At 45.5% G+C, this 24,005-nt stretch overlaps 2 protein-coding genes across 2 annotated transcripts in view; one reads left to right on the top strand and one right to left on the bottom strand.

Moving 5' to 3' along the window:
• immp2l (inner mitochondrial membrane peptidase subunit 2) overlaps positions 1–24,005 on the bottom strand; it is a 213,240-nt gene that overhangs the window by 84,346 nt on the left and 104,889 nt on the right. The gene's annotated exons all lie outside the window — the stretch shown is intronic.
• lrrn3a (leucine rich repeat neuronal 3a) overlaps positions 1–24,005 on the top strand; it is a 29,780-nt gene that overhangs the window by 4,412 nt on the left and 1,363 nt on the right. Inside the window, exon 2 of the mRNA XM_055650013.1 lies at positions 22,326–24,005. This exon is cut by the window's right edge and continues 1,363 nt beyond it. Coding sequence (XP_055505988.1) covers positions 22,656–24,005 — 1,350 coding nt within the window. The 5' untranslated portion in view covers positions 22,326–22,655. The remainder of the gene's footprint in view (positions 1–22,325) is intronic.

The raw sequence follows: 24,005 nt of genomic DNA, 5'->3' as shown, positions 1-24,005 counted from the left end.
TATTCCCAGGATAATGTGCTGTGCAGTATTGTACATCTCACCACATCCTACTGTCAAGCACAGATACAGCAGGAAACTCATCTTGACAGTGGATATAAATGAACTCATTTAAAACATCAGCAATTAATAATCACTGGTATTTGTCCCAAAGACAATACTCTTACACACAACCATTATTCAGCACCAATGGCAGTGTGAAGCCAGACACTGGGATAGCCAGGGATCATTGCAGTGCCTCTGTGAACATCATCATCTTGTACACATAGCAACGAGCATCGTCACTGCCCCACACGTCACTGTGTGGTCACTGCCCCACTGGTCACTGCCCCACTGGTCACTGCCCCACTGGTCACTGCCCCACTGGTCACTGCCCCACTGGTCACTGCCCCACTGGTCACTGCCCCACTGGTCACTGCCCCACACTGGTCACTGCCCCACTCCCACACAGTCACTGCCCCACACTGGTCACTGCCCCACTCCCACACAGTCACTGCCCCACACGGTCACTGCCCCACACGGTCACTGCCCCACTGGTCACTGCCCCACACTGGTCACTGCCCCACTGGTCACTGCCCCACAGGGCACTGCCCCACACTGGTCACTCCCCCACACTGGACACTGCCCCACTGATCACTGCCCCACTGGTCACTGCCCCACTGGTCACTGCCCCACACTGGTCACTGCCCCACACTGGTCACTGCCCCACTGGTCACTGCCCCACTGGTCACTGCCCCACTGCTCACTGCCCCACACGGTCACTGCCCCACTGGTCACTGCCCCACACTGGTCACTGCCCCACTGGTCACTGCCCCACTGGTCACTGCCCCACACTGGTCACTGCCCCACTGGTCACTGCCCCACTGGTCACTGCCCCACACGGTCACTGCCCCACTGGTCACTGCCCCACTGGTCACTGCCCCACACGGTCACTGCCCCACTGGTCACTGCCCCACTGGTCACTGCCCCACACTGGTCACTGCCCCACACTGGTCACTGCCCCACTGGTCACTGCCCCACTGGTCACTGCCCCACTGGTCACTGCCCCACACGGTCACTGCCCCACTGGTCACTGCCCCACACGGTCACTGCCCCACTGGTCACTGCCCCACTGGTCACTGCCCCACACGGTCACTGCCCCACACTGGTCACTGCCCCACACTGGATCACAGTCACTGCTCTACTCCAGTGAACATCCTTTGTTAAAAAACACTGAAAACACCAGGGATTTGGAATGAAAGATGGGACTAATTCTTGTGCAGCAGCTTGGTTTCAGGGATACCTTGCTGTCTCTCCAGCTCCTTGACGTTCTCAGTCAGTGCTGGAGGTGTTGGAACCTCCTCAGGTGGGAGCAGGTAGTGCAGGTGATGAGGTGGACCAAGCTTCCGGCCATTACCTGTCCTCAATGCCCCAGCCAGGTGCTGGTGCCCCTTCTCAAGGTTGAGCATCCAAGAGCCAGTGATCCCGGAGAAGCAGTGACCCCTGGTGCACGCAACAATAATGAGTTCTTCAAGGGGACTTTGAACCATGGTGGTCCTGGTGGAGCTGAGAGTGGAGGTTGTGCTTTGTGGCTGCAGAATAACATGATCTGCTGAACGCAGAGGAATTGTGTAACCAAGGCCTCAGGTGTTGGCCTGGGTGAATACGCTGGCCCTGTTCACCCTTCCAGCAAGTTGAGAGATGGCTGGACCACACATCACATGGACCCCCAAGCTTAATGCCAATACACTGAGTACCACCGTTTGCCTGAAGATTCATGTCGTGGTTTCCACACAATACGGCACATTTATCTTCACTTAGCAAGGCTTCACAAAGGAAGCTGCAGTCTCCATACTTGGCTCATTAACCTCTACACTGGCTGAATAGCAACACTGATGCTTGCTATAATTAATCTGCTTTTCTTACCAATTACTTGCATTATAGCAAATGATAAAATACCTCTGATTTAGTAATTGGCTCATTCTCCATATGCTTCTCTTCAAACTTCCTATCCAAGGAACAAGGACAAGAAGATCATTTAGTGACTCGTCCTTTTCCCACTGCCAATCAAGGGCAACAGGTCAAGCCACTTTGCACAGAGGCTCAGCTGGCTTCTTGCAGCTCCAATGTAAGTTGCAATGTAAATGGTGCTGGTGCTGGTCGAGACATTGTTTGTCAGTGCGACACACCCCAACTACTTCCCCAATATGTGTAGGAAGGAACTGCAGATGCAGCTTTAAACCGAAGATAGACACAAAATGCTGGAGTAATTCAGCGGGACAGGCAACATCTGTGGAGAGAAGGAATGGGTGATGATTCAGGTCATAGAAACATAGAAACATATAAATTAGGTGCAGGAGTAGGCCATTCGGCCCTTCGAGCCTGCACCGCCATTCAATATGATCATGGCTGATCATCCAACTCAGTATCCTGTACCTGCCTTCTCTCCATACCCCCTGATCCCTTTAGCCACAAGGGCCACATCTAACTCCCTCTTAAATATAGCCAATGAACTGTGGCCTCAACTACCTTCTGTGGCAGAGAGTTCCAGAGATTCACCACTCTCTGTGTGAAAAATGTTTTTCTCATCTCAGGTCAAGACCCTTCTTCAGAAACTTCACCCATTCCTTCTCTCCAGAGATGCTGCCTGCCCCGCTGAGTTACTCCAGCATTTTGTGTCTAACTCCCTCTCCAATAGTTGTCTTCAGACTGGCTGCTTGCCATTTTATGAAGCATACAAGGACATCCTCATACAGGGCAATGTAGCTGGTGTGAAGCTTGATGTGTGTGTGAGCCAGCAGGAGAAACTGTCCCAGAACTGGCGGTGGCCACCTCAGTCGTAGGCAATGTCTTTGATGTGGATGTATGCACTTGATGATGCATAGATCAAGGGTTGTGAAGTTTGAAATGTAAGGGGAATCAGAGAGTGGAATATCTTGGTGAGTTTTCAACTACGGATGATGATGGCAGTCTTGAAGTTGGAGATAAGAGGTAGAGGTAGCTGGGGCCTCTTTTGCGTCAGACTTCAATGAGATAAATGCACCAGCCAATGACTCCAATGCTCTTGTGAACAGATGCTGGCTCCTTCTCGAAGAGGATAGCTGAATTTTGTATCATTAAACATTTGAGAAACTGCAAAATGTACCAAAAATAAGGAGGAACATGTTAAATAGGGGGAACAAAAGTGTAGAAAGCTTGTGAAGAACTAACAGCTCTAACAAGTTAGAGTTGCAAAACGGAAGGGACATCCGTCCAAAGCTGTTAATTAGCTGCATGGAAGAACAGTGTGTGTATGCAACACCTTCCATGGAATGAAAACATCCCGAGATGCTTCTCACCAGCATGTAGACAGCTCATCACACCAGCTAAATCTGTTCGTTTTGCCTTGAAAATGCCTGTTTTCTGGAAACTTGCAAATGCCAAAAGATTCATTGTGTTTCAATACACTTTGCCAATGCTTGCAGCAATCCCACACCTCAGTCAACAATCCCATCTGGAGCATACACACAACACTTTGTCATACTTTTGACCACCAGTATAATGGGGGTTTCACAAAACCTTTCTAAAGCAGATTTACAAATGAAGAGTAAAAGTTGACCTTCCACAGGTCTCTTGCTGAATGCAATGGTTCGGTGAAGTCAGTGTGAGTAATGTATTTCCATAAGCACAGTGCTGCCACTAACTACTCTGAGAGAGCACCACTGAAATCCCTCAGGGAAATGATCAGTGACGGTCACAAATCCTTGTTTATCTCCACAAAATCAGTGGCTCGGAAATTCACAGCCCAAATGCTCAGTAGCGGCTGAGACAGGCGTCTGTTTTTCATTACAATAAACACGCCTGCAATGCAGTCCAACATTAATGGATCAACCACCCTGAATAACCAAATACCACCATACCGATTTAGAGTCATACGGCCTAGAAACAGGCCCTTCAGCCCGACTCATCCCTGCCGACCAACATGCCCCATCTAAGTTGGCTCCATTTGCCTGCATTTTTTTCCCATATTCCTTTAAACCTTCCCTATCCATGTTCCTGTTCAACTGCAAATAGTCATACAGCAAGTAAACAGACCCTTCTGCCCAACTTCTCAATGCCGACCAAGATGCCCCATCTAAACTAGTCCCATTTGCCTGTGTTTGACCCATATCTTGACAGAAGACTTGGCTTTTCATTAATTAAAACAAATAAGTCACTAATTTAAACTAAATCTACAAAAACACTTTGCAAGGTGAATAGTTTAAGAAAGAACTGCAGATGCTGGAAAAATCGAAGGTAGACAAAAATGCTGGAGAAACTCAGCGGGTGAGACTGCAGCTATGGAGCGAAGTTCTTCAGTCTGAAGAAGGGTCTCGACCCGAAACGTCACCTATTCCTTGCTCCATAGATGCTGCCTCACCCGCTGTTTCTCCAGCATTTTTGTCTACCTTGCAAGGTAAATAAATAACTTAGCAAGGTTAAAATAAAGTGAGTGCAAGCATAATCTGAACATGTTCTTCACCCCCATCCACACATCACAGGGGATTCTAGCTCTGTACTAGCTGCTCTGGAGTCTGGTCTTCACCTGCATTCCCATTCACACATCACAGAAACATAGAAAATAGGTGCAGGAGTAGGTCATTCGGCCCTTCGATATGATCATCCAAAATCAGTGTCCCGTTCTGTGAAACGTCACCTATCCATGTTTTCCACAGATGCTGCCTGACCCGCTGAGTTACTCCAGCACTCTGTGAAACGTCACCTATCCATGTTCTCCACAGATGCTGCCTGACCCGCTGAGCTACTCCAGCACTTTGTGTGTTTTGCAGTTCTTTATGTCAGTTAAATAATCTTCTGTTTTTAGTCCTTATGTCAGTTAAATAAACTTCTGTTTTTAAGTTGTTAAACTTTCATTGAGAAACCTTATCTGAACAATTAATAGCAATAGCCTCTTAGTAAACAATTGTAATGCTTCACTAAGAATATAATATGTCTGATGAAGTATCTATAATTATGAAAGCTGGAGTATATTAAATAAAAAACATTAAATTGTTAGTCAAACAGCCTATTTATCAAGATATAATTGGATCAGTTTTCATATTTACAAAGCTAGATGTTATGACCTCACTGTAGCAAACTCTAAAAGAGTGGCCAGCACCATGATCACAACATCTGTTTTTTTTTAATTGTCACTTGTACCGAGGTACAGTGAAAATCCTTTTGTTGCGTCAGTGGAAAGATAATACATGATTACAACCAGTTTGTCCACAGTGTACAGATACAGGATAAAGGGAATAATGTTTAGTGCAAGATAAAAGCAACAAAACACACAATGAGGCAACATTTTGGTCCGAAACCCATCTTCAGAAGAAAGGAAGAGGAGGAGCCAGAAGAATGAGGACATTTCAGATGCCCTGGTGTTTAACACCTCATCCTGGGAGCAGATGCGGCGTAGACGGAGGAATACTTCAGAATGTCCTCATTCTTCAGGGAATTATTATCAACATGATGCACAAAGTCTCACTGGGAAATCACTCAATATAGAAGCTGATTGGCTGAAGCAAAAGAGTCTGGTATCTGTAATCTGTGGAAATTAAGTTGAAGAACAATGGACGCGGTACTTACAAGTGGACAGGAGGCTGTTTTAATCCTTCATTTTACATTCATAATTCTCTTAGAGGTAGATGTTGAAACAGGATAGTGTGTCTGCTCTGGATGCAAAGCCATGTAGCAACACACATCTGCCAAAGCCAGCTCTTTGCAATGAAATTGCAAGTGGCAGTGTGTACATACTGGCCCAGACCACGACGTTGGTGAGTTAACCTGTTCACATACATGCAGGTAACTTTACTTGTAAAACATCTACCCTTCACAGAGCATACCACCTGTACATTTCACAAAACATTCACGAATGATGTACAATCTTCCCAGAGCATGAACTTCAACAGCTCGGTGCCCCAACAGAGAATATCTAGAGTCACACAATACTAGCTACATTAAGTGAGAGAAATCTCAAACTGATTGCATATTGCCGTTGGTTTATTATTGTAACGTGTACTGAGATGCTGTGTTCACTTGTTCAACACTTTGTTCACATTCTATCCACTCAAATCATACTATACATGAGTACAACCAAGCCTTACATAAGTACAACAGGTAATATAGTCTCGCAGCATTGTGGTGTTACACTAACAGAGAAAGTGCAGGCATAAAAAAATGGAAGATCCACAATGAAGTAGGTTGGAAGATTTGGACTAGATCCCAGCTTATGGGAGGGCGGTTCAGTAGTCTGATGATCGTGGTAAAGATGCTGCTCCTGAATCTGTGAACCATCCAAGCCTACAGCAGAGGGGAGAAGTGGGAGTGATGTTGACGATGTTGGCTGCTTTCCTAAGGCAGCGTGAAGTGTAGATGGAGTCAATGATAAGGAGGTCTGGTCAGTGATAGGCTGGGCTACATCTGCAAGTCTCTGGAATTGCCTGCCATCTTGGGCACCAAAGCTGCTCCGGCAATGAGCTGTGATGTTTGCCAATAGTATGCTCCCTATGGTGCATCTGTAGAAGTCGGCATGTCAGTGGGGACTTGGTCTGAGGATGTAGAGGCGTTGGTGTGCTTCAGTGACAAGTTGTTGGTGATAATTATGCCTTGGAACTAGCAGGATCAAACCTGTTATCTATTGTATTCCCTTTTTGCAAATCTCTAGTCCACATTGAATACAGGGGAGGTTGCATCTAATTGTAGCCTGGCTGATTCTGTGTCATTGTGAATACAAATTAATGGGGCTTCATGTTGGGACTTGAAGAGTTCTCACTACACCACTTCCCACCAAACAAAGCGAAAAACAAGTCCGCTACAAGTTAATGCAGGCCTGCTGAATGTCTTCAAGTCCAGCATTAGCTTCAGCAGATAAAAGCCGCACTCTCAAAAAACATTTGTTGCTTTTAGGTGTCGACTTTGTCAATACTGTTTTCTGTTCAATAACAAATGGCAGGTTAAAGCTTATTCATATTTCCTTCACTTACTGAGTTGTTGAGCAGTGTGGTACAACAAGCTGTGAGCTGGAATGAACATTACACGGCAGGATGAAGAGTGGGGATGTCATGGGCTCAACCAGAAGAAGATGAAAAGCTGGGGGATGGATGGCTCTTGTTTTCAACATCCAAGGAGACGAAGGTAAAGGAAGTCAGAGACCAACAAACATCCTGCAGAAAGGGAACTTTTGCTTTGTAGGCATCACTATCACAAACATACTTTATCACAATACAATAATACTTTATTTGCCACGTATGTTTTGCAACATATCAGGAATTTAATTTGTCAAGTCAGTCATACAAATAAAAATCAACAGAACACACAAAACACAATTTAACATAAACATCCACCACAGTGACTCGTCCACATTCCTCACTGTGATGGAAGGTGAAAAAAGTTCAATCTCTTCCCTTCCTTGTTCTCCCACGGTCGGGGGTCTCGAGCCCCCCGTTGACGGGACGATCTTGACTCCTGTAGCCGGCGGAGTTTGGGCCCTCCGTGTCGAGGCGATCAGCTTCTGTATCGGGGGGATGTCAGCTCCCCCGCGCCGGGCGATCAGACCTGGGTCGGGGCTGGTCAAGCATCTCCCGACACGGCCTCTCCCGAGACTGCGCGCCCTTGATGGTAAAGTCCGCAGGCCGCGCGCGGTTGGAGCGATCCCAGGCAAGGGGTCAGCTCCGATGTTAAGTCCACGCCCCGCGGTGGGGCTCAAAGTCAGTCCGAGGAAGCCTCCAGCTCCATCGATGTTAGACCGCAGAGCAACCGGAGATACGACGTGGAAAACAATCGCATCTCCGGCAACGTAAAAGTCTGGAAATTAGTTCCCCACTAATAGTTCCCCGTTTATGAACATACATGTCCTGTTTATAAACATACATGTACTGTTTATGAACATACATGTACTGTTTATGAACATACATGCATCGTTTATGAACATACATGTACTGTTTATGAACATACATGTACCATTTATGAACATACATGTACAGTTTATGAACATACATGTACCATTTATGAACATACATGTACAGTTTATGAACATACATGCACCGTTTAAGAACATGTACCGGTGCTTTCAGCAGTATTGCTGATGGGGGCAATCAGGAATGTTAGAACAATTAAACAACACAAACAAGAGTTTGCAGTTATACAGCAGATTAAATAACGTAGCCAAAGTTAAAACAATGTATGAAATAGTCTCTAAACTAAACTAAAAATGCAGAATATTTAATTAATTAATTGGTGCATTTAGTTCTGGCAGATGAAAGCCCCAAACAGCGCATCTGCCATCAGCCAGAGCCAAGAGAAGGCAGCAGCATGTTGGAATGGCGGTCAGTCAGTCACTGTACCCAATGTCCCCTTGCAGCACAGCAAGATCCGATTATCTTTAACTCCTCTCATCCACGTACTACAAGGTAAAGATTTGTATTTCGAGGATTATTGAAGAGGAAAATAAACATTATTAAATTCTTAATATCTGGAAATCAGTAAAGGGAATGAACCAGGCGTGATCAGAGCCCAGAGCCCAGAGCCCAGAGCCCAGAGCCCAGAGCCCAGAGCCGTGTTGTGCATTGCAGTGTCACACATCAAGGATGGGTGCCTGGGTATCTGCTGCTCCCCACCATCATCACCACAATGATCCAGAAGGGCATGCTGGCTGAGATGGACACGCTGCGGGGCCACACGTACGGAGCCTGCAGCCGGTCCCAAAGTGGCTCCAGTTCCAGCCGTGGGCAGCTCTGGAAGGAGGGGTGTTAGGGTTAGGCATTTTCCTCCCAGCCTTGCACTGCTGGAGGAGGGCTATTGGACACTAGATGGCCCTTACTTTTTCGATCTCATTAGTTTAATTAATTAATGTGCAACTTTTGGCATTGATGAGTTATGACTTCCTGCTCAATTATATTTTATCTAAATCTGTGCAAAATTTCATGTAGTTCTAGAGTTCTGGGTCATGAAAGTTGATTTCTAAACCCAGTTTTGATGCTGGGCCCACAGGCAAAGTTAGGAAGTTCCTCCTCACCTCCTTTCTGTGTCCGCAGATCCTTAACAGGTAGGAGGAAAGATCAATAAAGTGATTAACGAGGTAGAGAGGATGTACTTCACCACAGGGGGTCATTCTAGAATTGTGAACCATGCATGGTACACAAAAATGCCGGAGAAACTCAGCGGGTGCAGCAGCATCTGTGGAGCAAAGGAAATAGGCAACTTTTCGGGCCGAAACCCCCTGAAGGGTTTCGGCCCGAAACGTTGCCTATTTCCTTTGCTCCATAGATGCTGCTGCACCCACTGAGTTTCTCCGGCATTTCTGTCTACCTTCGATTTTCCAGCATCTGCAGTTCCTTGTTAAACACTTTGTGAACCATGCATGTTTGGAGATTTACAAGGATGTTAAAACTGGAAATTTCAGCTGGGAGGAAAGACTGATTAGGCTGAGGTTGTTTACATGAACAGGGAGGCTGAGAGGAGTATGGGAGACTTTATTAAGGTGTATGGGAGAGGTGACAGAATGCCCCAAAACTGCACCACCATTTCTTACAGACTTTGCAAGATTAAAATGTATTCATTTGTTTTGTAACAAAACTCACTTGTTTGAACTGTTTGCACAGCCTCAAAGAGACAGCCTGTGATGCTGTTCCTAGTAAATCAACAGCTGTTGTATAAATTGTTTTAAATCACGACTGTAAGATCAGAAACGGGATTTATATAGAAATAAACACACCACATGATATCAGACTGCATAACTCATCAGCTTAATGCCAAATGTATTCATTTAAATAATTTCCACCAGCCTGTTTCAATAAAGCTCCCACATTGCTCCCCACTACATCAGACTTTACAAAGTAATGTTTCTGTAATTGTAAGAATATAGATTTTCACTCGAGTTCATATTACATTCCAAGTCTTACATTGACACGTCGTTTTAGGAATCCTCATCACAGGAGATTGTGCTTGTTAGTGAGAACAAGTGATACCACTGAAACCGACCGATACACCAGTGGTCTCACAGTCAGCACTAGCTTAACTAGAGGTCTCACAGTCAGCACTAGCTGAACTAGAGGTATCACACAGTCAGCACTAGCTTAACTAGAGGTCTCACAGTCAGCACTAGCACTAGCTTAACTAGAGGTCTCACACAGTCAGCACTAGCTTAACTAGAGGTCTCACACAGTCCGCACTAGCTTAACCAGAGTCTCACAGTCAGCACTAGCTTAACCAGAGGTCTCACACAGTCCGCACTAGCTTAACCAGAGTCTCACAGTCAGCACTAGCTTAACCAGAGGGCCGTTTCCTAATAACTGGAATATTCACATTCACAAGTTATAGGAGTAGAATTAGGCCATTCCGCCCATTGAGTCTATCCACCATTCAATCATGGCTGATCTCTGCCTCCGAATCCCATTTTCCTGCCTTCTCCCCATAACCCTTGACACCCGTACTACTCAAGAATCTGTCTACCTCTGCCTTAAAAATATCCATTGACTTGGCTTCCACAGCCTTCTGGGGCAATGAGTTCTACAGATGAACTAACCTCTGACTAAAGAGATTCCTCCTCTATGTAGGGAATAGTGGCATCTTTCACCAGTTTATTTACACGTTATTTTTTACATCAACACATTATTTTGTCTTGTTTCGCATTAGGGTTAACCCTAACCCTATAACACTTGCTAAACCCTGGCTGACATTTGGAAAGGATATGATTGTTTGGGGGGAAACGATTTGCCCAGAGAGGTCCCATAGGTAAATAAAGAGCGGGCTAATGTTTCAGGGAGAGGTGGACAAGGTAGCAGCTTGTCAGGACCACTGATAACAATTCTGTAAAATGGATGGACTGGTCCTTCAATTAATCTCCTACACAGTCTGGCCATGCACTAAATTACCATCTAAATTATTCCCCAATTCCTCAAGAGAATTCATCAATCTAACAGAAACAGATAGACATGTTAACACATGTTATAAGGATGTTGTAAGTGGTGAGCTGGTAGAGTTGCTGCCTCACAGCACCAGAGACCTCGGGTGCTGTCTGTGTGGAGTTTGTATGTTCTCTGTGACCACGTGGGTTTCCTCCAGGTGCTCTGGTTTTCTCCCTTTGCAAAGACGTGCGTGTTTGTAGGTTAATCGGCCCTCTGTAAATTGCCCCTAGTGTGTAGGGAGTGGGATAACATAGAACTCCAGAACGAGGGTGAATGGGTGATCAGTGGTCAGCATTGACACAGTGGGCTGAAGGGCCTGGTTCCATACTTTATCTCTAAAGTAATCAAAATCTAAACATCTCCCATCTTAATCCGATTGAAATCTGGTTTTAAGCAGCAAACAAGCTGGCCTCTTTCAACGGAGTTCCAGGATAATATACCCAGGAAACAATTGTGAGTCAGTGCAGTAATGATTCTCATCAGCCACAGAATGACAGACTGATCTTGCAACTAAAGCCCAAACCAATTTGATCCTGTTTTAATCATGTCAACCATGCTATTTGCAAACCAACTGTCCATATCCCCAGGTAACAGTTATACTGTATCATTATGAATATAATTAGATGCTGTTTATTGTCACAAGGAAGCATCAGAGGTCTTCCTTGTCCACACGTAGCAGCTTCTGCACCTCATGTTCCCCAAGGGTTGACCATCAGCCCAAATTACAGCCCGACATGACCAAACAATCATTACTGCACAACATGGCCATTGTCACATGTAGAGGCAGGAAGTTCTCTGGCTGCTACTGATGACAAAGGCCAATCATTGCACCCCACATGTGGTGGCCACTAAACTCATCTTGTCATATATAATTATCACTTTGTTTGATGCACAGAAAAGTACAGCACAGGAACAGGCCCTTTGGCCCACAGTGCCCATGCTGAACATAATGCCAAGTTAAACTGATCTCCTCTGCCTGCTCGTGACCCATATCTCATCATTCCCTGCATATCCCTGTGCCGATCCAAATGCCTCTTCAATGCCACTATTGTATCTGCCCCCCCCCCCCCCCCCCCCCCCCCCCCCCCCCACTGTAGAAAGCCTTGCCCCACAATTAAACTTTGCCCCTCTCACCTTGAAGCAATGCCCTCTAGTATTTGGGGAAAGGTTCTGACAGTCGACCCAGTCATTCTGTGAAATTGCCTTCCTTCCAAAGTATTTTGTGTGATCATTGTTGAAATATAACTGCGTAATTCAGTGTTGGTGAATCAGGGTCTATCAGAATATTGAGAACTTTACCAATCTTACCAGAAAATGATTTAGTAGTTGAGGAAGATACATTGGGTGATGGAGTCTGGAGATTCCTCTTGCTTCCATTAGAATACACAGAGTGAGTAGTCAGCACACAACAAAGGTTATTCATTGTACTTCAGTACATGTGACAACAAACTAAACACATGCTACACCACAATGACCTGTGGCTCTTCCTGCAGCTTTCGCTTACAATCTTTTGCTTCGTTTAAAAAATGTCACAAAGTACGTTTGAAGGAACTAAAAGACATCCATGAAGAGACAGTTGTCTTGTACTAGCCATGCATGGTTGTGTACGTTCTACTGCAGAGCTGCAGAGCTCATGACAGCAACACTCCTTGCTGATAATTCCGAGCACAGACACTGGAAGTGGGAACAGCCAGGGTTGCTAAGCTGGCCTCTACAATTACCCAGGCTATTGGTTTTCAATCCACTGAACTTGTTCATATAAATGTCACCAGGAGAAGGCATTCATGCAACTTCAGACTTCCTCCCCTCTGGCCAAACAATCATTGGCATCGTCAAATTATCCCTGAAGGAACATCTCGTAATAATATTCCTCTATGGCAACCCATTGAGAATTTCTGGCTTCATTTAGAATGGAAGTATAATTTTGCAGTAGACACAAAAAACTGGAGTAACTCAGCGGGACAGGCAGCATCTCTGGAGAGAAGGAATGGGCCGAGACCTTTCTTGAGACATAATTCAGAATACAAGTATAATTTAGCATGTTATTAATTGCGCTGTACTGATTGTAAATACCATTCCTCAAACTGTTGATGGGGAAACAGAACAAATGCTCCAGCACAATATACTTCCCACACACTTTGTTAAACCAGCATCTGCAGTTCCTTCCTACACATTTTGAGATAGTCAGGGGTCATTGAGTCAGGGGTCATCGAGTCAAGGGTCATAGAGTCAGGGGTCAGAGTCAGGGGTCATAGAGTCAAGAGTTATAGAGTGATGGGTGAGAGTCAAGGGTGAGAGTCAAGGGTCAGGGGTCATAGGGTCAAGGGTCATAGTCAGGGTTCATAGAGTCAAGGGTCATAGAGTCGAGTGTCATAGAGTCGAGTGTCATAGAGTCAAGGGTCAGAGAGTCAGGGGTCATAGAGTCATGGGTCAGTCAAGGGTCATAGAGTCAGGGGTCATAGAGTCGAGTGTCATAGAGTCAAGGGTCATAGAGTCATGAGACAGAGAGTCAGGGGTCATGCAGTCAGAGGTCATGGAGTCATGTCGTCTCATTGCTCTGTCCACATTTATCCTGCAGCTCCACAATGCATGCATTGCATGGATGCATCAGTGGGCAGCAAGATTGGTTTTGAGCTGCGATGTATCTCTGAGGGACACTCATGTGCATTCGACCCCCCCCTGTGTCAGAGGGACATTTCTACTGTAGCGCTAGTAAACTGAATAATCCTGCAGGAGACAGATGGATGTACAAACAGGAAGTGAGCATATCCGTGGAAACTAACAACTCTCACCAGCATTTTGATCTTTGGGTGTGAGGCAGATCTGGCGAGCGTGAGGCCATCACACAATCTCACTCTCAGTTTGCCCGTTTTCATACCTTTCCCGAGAAAGGAAATGTTTTCTCCCTGTCCAATGACGTTGCCATGGTTACCCTGATGGCTGCTTAGAGCTGCTACCTTGCTGCATGCCAGCCCCTGTAATCAGCATTTCATCCCGTGGTTAATCTGTCAGCATTTCACAAGCAAACCCCTGGTTAATGTGGAGTTGGTGACACCGAGATTGGCTGGATCCATAAGGGGGGCTGTTTATTTTAAAGAGGCTACGGATTCTAATTAAGTTGCAGTCTTTCCCACCATTATATTTTAAGGCTTGAACCAAAAAAAGCTTTGAAACACTGCTCAGCATTTGTGAGGAAAGGAATATGAATTCCCACTATGAATCAGAGATCAGGTGCAAAGTTCAGCCTCAATTATTTTCACTTATCTTTCCTGAAGAGGTATAAAAATATCTTGCTTATATAACAAAATCAGAGCGTCCTGACACAGTTGCCCGACACTGGCCACAGCAGTGGGCTCCAACCTGTCCTCACCTGCCACATGATAGAGAGGGAGAGAGCAAGGTAGCTCCGGCCCTGAGTTCAGTGGTAACTGACCAACCAGTGGTCACGTCAGTCACAGTTTACAAACCAGTTTGCTTTCAGATAAAATCTACAAACTATTTATTTCAATTATGTATTTGTGCCTTTTTAGAATTATTGCTGAATACCTTAAACCAAGTGTAGAACACTCTAGACTGACGAGAAGTTGTACTAGGCTTGCTGGAGGGAAACTGCCTCCCTGCATCCTTTGACAGTAACGCCACACTGGGTACATCACTGGGTACATCACTGGGTACATCACTGGGTACATCACTGGGTACATCACTGGGTACATCACTGGGTACATCACTGGGTACATCACTGGGTACACCACTAACAACATCACTGGGTACATCACTGGGTCACTGGGTACATCACTGGGTACATCACTGGGTACATCACTGGGTACATCACTGGGTACATCACTGGGTACATCACTGGGTACATCACTGGGTACATCACTGGGTACATCACTGGGTCCATCACTGGGTACATTCCATTGGGTACATCACTGGGTACATCACTGGGTACACCACTGGGTACATCACTGGGTACATCACTACAACATCACTGGGTACATCACTGGGTACATCACTGGGTACATCACTGGGTACATCACTGGGTACATCACTGGGTACATCACTGGGTACATCACTGGGTACATCACTGGGTACATCACTGGGTACATCACTGGGTACATCACTGGGTACATCACTGGGTACATCACTGGGTACATCACTGGGTACATCACTGGGTACATCACTGGGTACATCACTGGGTACATCACTGGGTACATCACTGGGTACATCACTAACAACATCACTGGGTACATCACTGGGTACATCACTACATCACTGGGTACACCACTGGGTACATCACTGGGTACATCACTGGGTACATCACTGGGTACATCACTGGGTACATCACTGGGTACATCACTGGGTACATCACTGGGTACATCACTGGCCACAGCACAGTACCAAACGATGGAATGGGAGACATTCCAGTAAGTGTGTAAAGGGGCTGGTGTGCAGTGCATCATGAGGCATGTCGAGCAGATTACACTCTTCAATCTTGTATATTTCAAGCTGAAGTTCAAATTAAAGAGAGTGTGAAAATTGTGCTCAAGGAAGACATTTATTTTAAAACAATATAATGCCGAAAGTGTTTTATCAGCCGCTCTTTGGCCAAATAGTTTCTTGTACATAATGGCATGGCCATTTCCACATCATGAAGGAGAAAGCAAACACTCTGGATGTCATAACTACAAGTAATAACTGCAATTACTTTGTCAGCGGATTCATGGGCATTCAATCTCAATTTGCTCAACATTATTTTTGTTTTTAAAGTATTCAGTGTCCAACTTTTCCAGTCCCTCTCACCCAAGTCTGACTGCATGTTTAGGTTCTTTTCTATTTAATCTATGATTAAATCGCTGATGGTAAAACAGTCTAAACGTTTGCTGCCTCAACATCAGTGACAAACAGATTTGGAGCAGATTGTTGTCCTTGCCTGAAGACCAACCAGCCTTCATATTGACAGCTTACGCACCTGAAAGTGTAGTTATATTTTTGCTCTTCCTGCCATCTTGGGACACTGAAGGCAACCCACATAACTGCTCGCTTCCATTCACCCCACCTCATTGCCTTCTGCCCATAATCTCCGCACTCACCAGAGACATAACCTTGGTGTTCCATGTCTAAATGACCCTGCACTGCAGTACACATGGACAGGCACACGGGTAGACAAGGTTTACAGAGATATGAGCCAAACGCAGGCAGGCAGATTTAGCATAGATAGGGTGTCTAGGTCGGCATGGGCAAGGTGGGCTGAAGGGCCTTATCCTGTGCTGTACTGTTCTATATTCTATGTAATTACTCCTGCCTGGTACATCTGCAACAGCAGAACACCAGGGGAAGCTGTGGGGAGAGAAATGTAACTGTCTGAAGATAGACACACAATGCTGGAGTAACTCAGCGGGACAGGCAGCATTCTGGAGAGAAGGAATGGGTGATGTTTCGGGTCGAGACCCTTCTTCAGACTGAAGAAGAGAAAGGTAACTGTCTGAAGATCAGGTGAGGTGGAACAGTTGAAATAAATCCATTGTTTGTGTGACAATCCCATTTATGGTTTCACCTGGGTTACAGTTTTCAACTTTCCGTTTGCAACAGGTTTATCCGTTTACTGATTCAATAACACATGAAAAAATCATATTGCCATTTTAGTTTGCTTTTGCTTTGATTATTTTTAGTGTTTTGATTTTCTTGCCTTTTCACTCCACACAGTTACAATTGGATTCATAACCAAGGTATAAATCTGCTACGTGACCAAGCAGTCACTGACTAACGGCCTGAACTGCCAGTCTTGCAAACGCCAGTGTGTAGTGGGTCCTGGTTCCACCGTGCAATACAGAATAAAACATCTGCACATTGTCCACACTCGTTGCACATTGACAATGGATTAAAGAAAAATGTTTCAGTCCCAATACCATATTTTCTGATGATATGGACTTGTCAGGCAGACAGAGTTAGCCCACAGATACACTGTGACCTTATTGTTGAATGTCTAGATGTTACTGAAGTACAGCAGAACTGGCATTGAAAAACACCAATTTATTCTACAATTATTAGCTCAGTGACACATTACTGCAGGTTGCTTGACTGTTGCCTAGCAACCACAACAAGGCTCTAACAATGGGAATTGGCAGCAAGCGATGATGGCTCAACATGTGAAGCAACGGACCGTGACTGGGTGTGAATGTGGCTGTAAAACGGTCATTGATACAGTGCGGAAACTGGCCCTTCAGCCCAACTTGCCCACACCGGCCAACATATCCCACCTACACTAGTCATAGAGTTATACAGTGCAGAAACAGGCCCTTCAGCCCAACCTGCCCACACTGGCCAACATGTCCCATCTACACTAGTCATAGAGTGATACAGTGCAGAAACAGGCCCTTCAGCCCAACTTGCCCACACCGGCCAACATGTCCCACCTGCCCGCAATTGGTCCATATCCCTCCAAACCTGTCCTATCCATGTACCTGTCTGACTGTTTCTTAAACATTGGGATAATCCCAGCCTCAACTACCTCCTCTGGCAGCTTGTTCACCCCTCCAAGGAATAGACCCAGCCTGCTCAACCTCTCCCTATAGCTCAGGCACTCTAGTCCTGACAACATCCTCGTAAATCTTATCTGTACCGCTGCCAGCTTGACAACATCTTTCCTATAACACGGTGCCCAGAAGTTAGTTACAGAGATTCATGTTGAATCGTGTAGGGATCGGGGCATTGCTGCAAGACCAGCATTGTGTGTCCTACAGTGGGAGATGCAGGCTGCCTTACTGAAGCACCACACTCCTTCAGCGGGTCAGGCAGCATCTGTGGAGAACATGGATAGGTGACGTTTCACACAGTGCTGGAGTAACTCAGTGGGTCAGGCAGCATCTGTGGAGAACATGGATAGGTGACGTTTCACACAGTGCTGGAGTAACTCAGCGGGTCAGGAAGCAACTGTGGTTGTGGATTGCTGGACACAACTGCAGTGCAGCTTTGATGGTGCATGGAATGCGTGGTGAAACTGTCTGCTGGGTGCCAGTGCGTTGCTTTGCTTTGTTGTAGAAAGCTGTTGCCATCACACTCATGTCTGCAAATGGACAGGATTCCATGACTGCTAAACTGTGCCTTGTAGATGAGGCCTTGTGATATGAAGCAGTGGGCCAATCACCAGAGTAACTGATCCACTGTAGTTAGTTTCTAGCCACTGGTGGCTGGTCAGGATGTGGATGGTGGCAGTGCCATTGAATGCCTGGTGTGGATGGCTTGTATCTCTCTCGTTGGGTATATTGACACATGCCTGAATGTTGCTGGGTCTTGCAGTGTCCATGGGCAGTGACATTCAGTGTAGGGCAGTGAGTGGAATTAAACATCAAGCAAACATCAGTGAACATTCCCACTCACACATTGTTGTGGAAGTAAGGTCATCCACGGCTGAAGATGATGATACTCAAACTGCCCTGCAGTGATCAGCAGCAGCTTCACCTGGTACCCAGCAACTCCACATCATCTCCAGGAGCTTCTGAGCCAGCGGGAGATGTCTTAAGGGGTTGGACAGGCTAGATGCAGGAAGATTGTTCCCGATGTTGGGGAAGTCCAGGACAAGGGGTCACAGCTTAAGGATAAGGGGGAAATCCTTTAAAACTGAGATGAGAAGAACTTTTTTCACACAGAGAGTGGTGAATCTCTGGAACTCTCTGCCACAGAGGGTAGTCGAGGCCAGTTCATTGGCTATATTTAAGAGGGAGTTAGATGTGGCCCTTGTGGCTAAAGGGATCAGGTGGTATGGAGAGAAGGCAGGTACAGGATACTGAGTTGGATGATCAGCCATGATCATATTGAATGGCGATGCAGGCTCGAAGGGCCGAATGGCCTACTCCTGCACATAATTTCTATGTTTCTATGTCTTCTCATTTCTGATTAGAGTTTTGCTCCTGCTTGTACATTCTCCCAAAGGCAACAAGCACATTTTATCTCATTATGTTCCAGATCAAATTTATATTTACTCATTACTTCTGTCATCATTGATTTGCATAACAGTCTAGTTGTCCAAACAAAGGATATAAAATGCCTGATTCCCAATCTCCCACAGTGGCGCAGGCTCACATATCACTGCCCTCCCTCCATTCACCTTTAACCAGTGGTGGGCTGGGTCTAAAAACATTGGTTGCCACTTCATCAGGGGCCCACTTGCCATTGGACAAGCTGACACCCTGGCCAGTCCGCCACTACCTTTAACAATCTCCCACAGTGGAGCAGGCTCACATATCATTGCCCTCCCTCCATTCATCTTCAACAACAAACCCTTCAGTGACTTTGTTCTGCTCTCTTTAACATAAAAATATTTTGCATCTTGGTCAAGATACAGTTCAAGGTCAGTCATTTTGACTGAATCTCGCTCAGAAATTCATGGCTCAATCTCCATTTCTGTGTAAAACACCTTGAGAAATGTTATACCTCTCCTCACACCCTGCGGTTACAAGACAATAGGCTCACGAATAACTACACTCAAGAGAGATCCTTAGTATCTTCCCCACAGAACAATGCATTTGTGAACAGGCTCTGTGTAAAAGCACTGTGGCTGTTCATCCAGATGACCAATGCTTCCCGACACCATGGCCCAGGATATAGCATTTAATAACTGGTCTCTTTACACAGAGAACACCCATTGCTCTGTATCAGTGATAGTCAAACCACACGGGTCCTGTCAAATATAACGTATATTGGTACAGAAATATTATTCAGCCAAATCAGATACTTGGCCAGAAAATGTATTGGCAAAACGTGAGATTAAGGAGCAGCTTAAAGATGGGAGAGGTGAACTTGCAAACATTTAAGGATGATATTCCACACCACAACACACCACAATGATGGGATGAAGAGGGATGGATGCTTTGGTAGAATTGCCTGAATGTAGTGAAGCTGGGTAATGGCTACTCATTTTGACTGAATCTCGCTCAGAAATTCATGGCTCAATCTCCATTTCTGTGCAAAGCACCTTGAGAAATGTTATACCTCTCCTCACACGAATGGTATGGAATGGAAAGCGAATGGTATGTTGGCTTTCATTGCAAAAGGATTTGAGTATAGGAGCAGGGAGGTTCTACTGCAGTTGTACAGGGTCTTGGTGAGACCACACCTGGAGTATTGCGTTTTGGTCTCCAAATCTGAGGAAGGACATTAATGCCATAGAGGGAGTCCAGAGAAGGTTCACCAGGCTGATTCCTGGGATGTCAGGACTGTCTTATGAAGAAAGACTGGATAGACTTGGTTTATACTCTCTAGAATTTAGGAGATTGAGAGGGGATCTTATAGAAACTTACAAAATTCTTAAGGGGTTGGACAGGCTAGATGCAGGGAGATTGTTCCCGATGTTGGGGAAGTCCAGGACAAGGGGTCACAGCTTAAGGATAAGGGGGAAATCCTTTAAAACCGAGATGAGAAAAACTTTTTTCACACAGAGAGTGGTGAATCTCTGGAACTCTCTGCCGCAGAGGGTAGTCGAGGCCAGTTCATTGGCTATATTTAAAACGGAGTTAGATGTGGCCCTTGTGGCTATGGGGATCAGAGGGTATGGAGAGAAGGCAGGTACGGGATACTGAGATGGATGATCAGCCATGATCATATTGAATGGCGGTGCAGGCTCGAAGGGCCGAATGGCCTACTCCTGCACCTAATTTCTATGTTTCTATGTTTCTACTCCAGCCCAAGCTAACTAACTGGGAATCTGAACACAGGAGCAAATACAGGGCAGTGACTGCCAGGGAATATGTGAGCAGCACAATGTTTGAACCAGGTTAATTAAAACAACAAAGATTAATTTTTAAGCAAGCAAAAGGCTCCTGAGCTATTGGTTTGTATGGAACAACTAAAACTGAGTTCCCAAAGTCTCATTTGCAGTCGCAGGAATAAACAAATATACAAATTGTAATGTGTAGGAAGGAACTGCAGATGTTGGTTTACACCAAAGATAGACGAAAAATGCTGGAGTAACTCAGCGGGACAGACAGCATCTCTGGAGAAAAGGAGTGGATGATGTTTCGGGTCAGGACTCTTCTTCAGACTCTGAAGGTTGGGTCTCGACCCGAAATGTCACCCATTCCTTCTCTCCAGAGATGCTGCCTGTTCCGCTGAGTTACTCAACATTTTGTACAAATTGTACTGGTCATCTAAGCTACATATCCATCCATGGAACAATTGGCAAAAGTATCTCCCTGTGCAGATGGATCATCTTTAATATATTAATGAAAGGTTTTCTGGGGCACTGATCAGGACAAGTTGTGTGTGACATTCTGAAGAGCCAGAACCAAACGTGAGATTGGTTTCCTCTCTGCTCCGCTGGTGAGCCAAGGGAGCAGACTATCTGCCTGGTTCAGAATGCATCCGATGTTCAATCGAGGTACAAGTCTGGACAAGGATTTCATGCATGTTTGTTGCTGATTCCACCAATGACCGCCCCATCACTACACCTGTTCCTCTTGTCCACGCCTCTATAAAACATGCTCAACTTGCAGTTCTGATAAAGAGTTTACCCCTCATTTGTTCATGTTTTTGCTCCTTCTCATTTGAAACAGAAATCTGATTTTCCAACCTGTGTTCTATAAAATATTCTGTACTTCAGAACCATGTCTCTATATTTTGTTAACATGTCTTGACAGCATAAAGTGTGTTTTGGCAAATGTCAATAGTTGACAGAAACAGAAATCCCTTGCTAAATGTATGATACACAATGATGTACAGTATGGACAGATGCCTGGAACATGACACTTTATTCTTACATTATTTAGCAATAGGATCGTTTTAGATGGATTGTCCCCTGGGAGACTGTACATTGATGTGTTTCATGATCCACTGCAACTATTCAACAATATTGACTATTCCAACAGGCATTACAAAAAACATGATCGATAAGGGACTCTAGAAACCAAATACCAGCTACAATTTTTCACAAAAGTGCTTCAGACTCCAGATAGATCCTGACCCCAAAAGTCACCTATCCATGTTCTCCACAGATGCTGCCTGACCCGCTGAGTTACTCCAGCACTCTGTGAAACCTCACCTATCCATGTTCTCCACAGATGCTGCCTGACCCGCTGAGTTACTCCAGCACTCTGTAAAACGTCACCTATCCATGTTCTCCACAGATGCTGCCTGACCCGCTGAGTTACTCCAGCACTCTGTCACTTGCTGTGTAAACAGCTTCTATAGTCCTCTATGTCTACAATGTTCTACAACGTTAGTGCAACATTGTAAGTGTACCTGCTGAATAATGAACGTGTGAATGTTTCAGAATGAGATGTAATTCATTGGGCATGCAATGCTCATTAGGATTCACCTTTATGTGCCAGCCTTCCTTGAAACCCTGGTGTACAATATACGTGCATGAATATAGACGAACAAGTGTGAACACGTGACTCTATTCTGTCTGACGAGAATACATGTGCTTTTTTGTAGGCAATTCCGCTCATTTCAAAGGATGTTGAAGAAGATCGAACGGTAATCGATGCTGCCTCACCCGCTGAGTTTCTCCAGCATTTTTGTCTACCATGGGAATATAAATGGTGTGCATAACCTCCCCCAAATTGCTAGGATTTGGTGGTTTATCAGTTTGACTTCAGAGAGCGTTGGTTGAGCTGTTTCCACACACTGAGTGTGCATGGCATCGCTGGATGAAGTGATTGCGAGGTCACTGGGATTAGATGAGACTGCAACACCCCCGTGCAGCGGGCAGTAACACACACTGAACGCCAGTCATTACTGAATCTTTAACGGACCACATTCAAGATGAAGGATGCATTATTCAATGCTAACTATGTTGTGGGGCTGGTGGTCAGCACAATAATGCAGATTGTTGGGAGAAGTATGGACTGTCCACAACTATGTGTGTGTGAAACCAGGCCTTGGTTCACACCCAGATCCAGTTACATGGAAGCTGCAACAACAGACTGTAATGATGTCAACCTGGCAGCAATGCCACATACCTTCCCCACTGACACACAGGTGTTACTGCTGCAGAGTAATAACATTTCAAACATCGAGAACAAACTAGACTACTTGACCAACCTGACAGAGATTGACTTATCCCAAAACAGTTTTGTAGCCATCCATGACATTAACCTGGGGACCATGCTTCAGCTGCTGTCCCTACACCTGGAGGAAAACAGACTGACACAACTACCTGGCAGCTGCTTGCTTGGTCTCAGCAACCTCCAAGAACTTTACGTCAACCATAACCATATCTCCAGCATTGCATCAGGAGCGTTCACAGGCCTTGACTATCTCCACAGACTACACCTTAACTCCAACCAGCTGACTGCCATCAAGAGCAGTTGGTTTAAGGCTACACCGCGCTTGGAGATTCTCACCATTGGAGAAAATCCCATCTCCCACCTCGGAGAGCTGAGCTTCCAACCCTTGAGCAACCTGCGCAGCCTGGTCCTAGCTGGAATGGAACTATCCCAGCTGGGGGAAGGCACTCTGATTGGCCTCAACAACTTGGAAAGCATTTCGTTTTATGACAACAGACTGCTCAGTGTTCCCACGGCAGCACTACAGCGAGTGCCCAATCTCAAATTCTTGGATTTGAATAAAAATCCCATTGAGAGGATCCAGCAAGGGGATTTCAGAAACATGTTGCATTTAAAGGAATTGGGCATCAATAACATGGCAGAGTTGGTTTCTATTGACTGCTTGGCGCTGGATAATTTGCCAGAGTTGACAAAGATTGAAGCCACAAACAACCCAAAGCTCTCGTACATCCATCCCAACGCCTTCTACAGAGCTCCCCAACTAGAGACATTGATGCTTAATTCCAATGCACTAAGTGCCCTGTACAGCGGTGTGGTGGAATCATTGCCCAAGCTGCAGGAAGTCAGCATACACAGTAATCCCATCCGATGTGACTGTGTCATCCGCTGGATCAACACTAACAAAACACACATCCGCTTCATGGAGCCACAGTCTTTGTTTTGCTTTGACCCTCCAGAATTCAAAGGGCAACATGTTCGAGAAATTCCTTTCAGGGAAATGACGGATATGTGCCTTCCGCTAATAGCCGCCCAATCTTTCCCATCCACAATAAACCTGAGCAGCGGTGGCTCAATGTCTCTGCACTGCCGAGCAACAGGCCAGCCG

The sequence above is a fragment of the Leucoraja erinacea genome, chromosome 19 (assembly GCF_028641065.1).
Source record: "Leucoraja erinacea ecotype New England chromosome 19, Leri_hhj_1, whole genome shotgun sequence".
Classification (NCBI taxonomy): Eukaryota; Metazoa; Chordata; class Chondrichthyes; order Rajiformes; family Rajidae; genus Leucoraja; species Leucoraja erinaceus.
The sequence above is the reverse complement of the archived record's forward strand: the minus strand, read 5'-3'. Positions and strand labels throughout refer to the sequence as shown.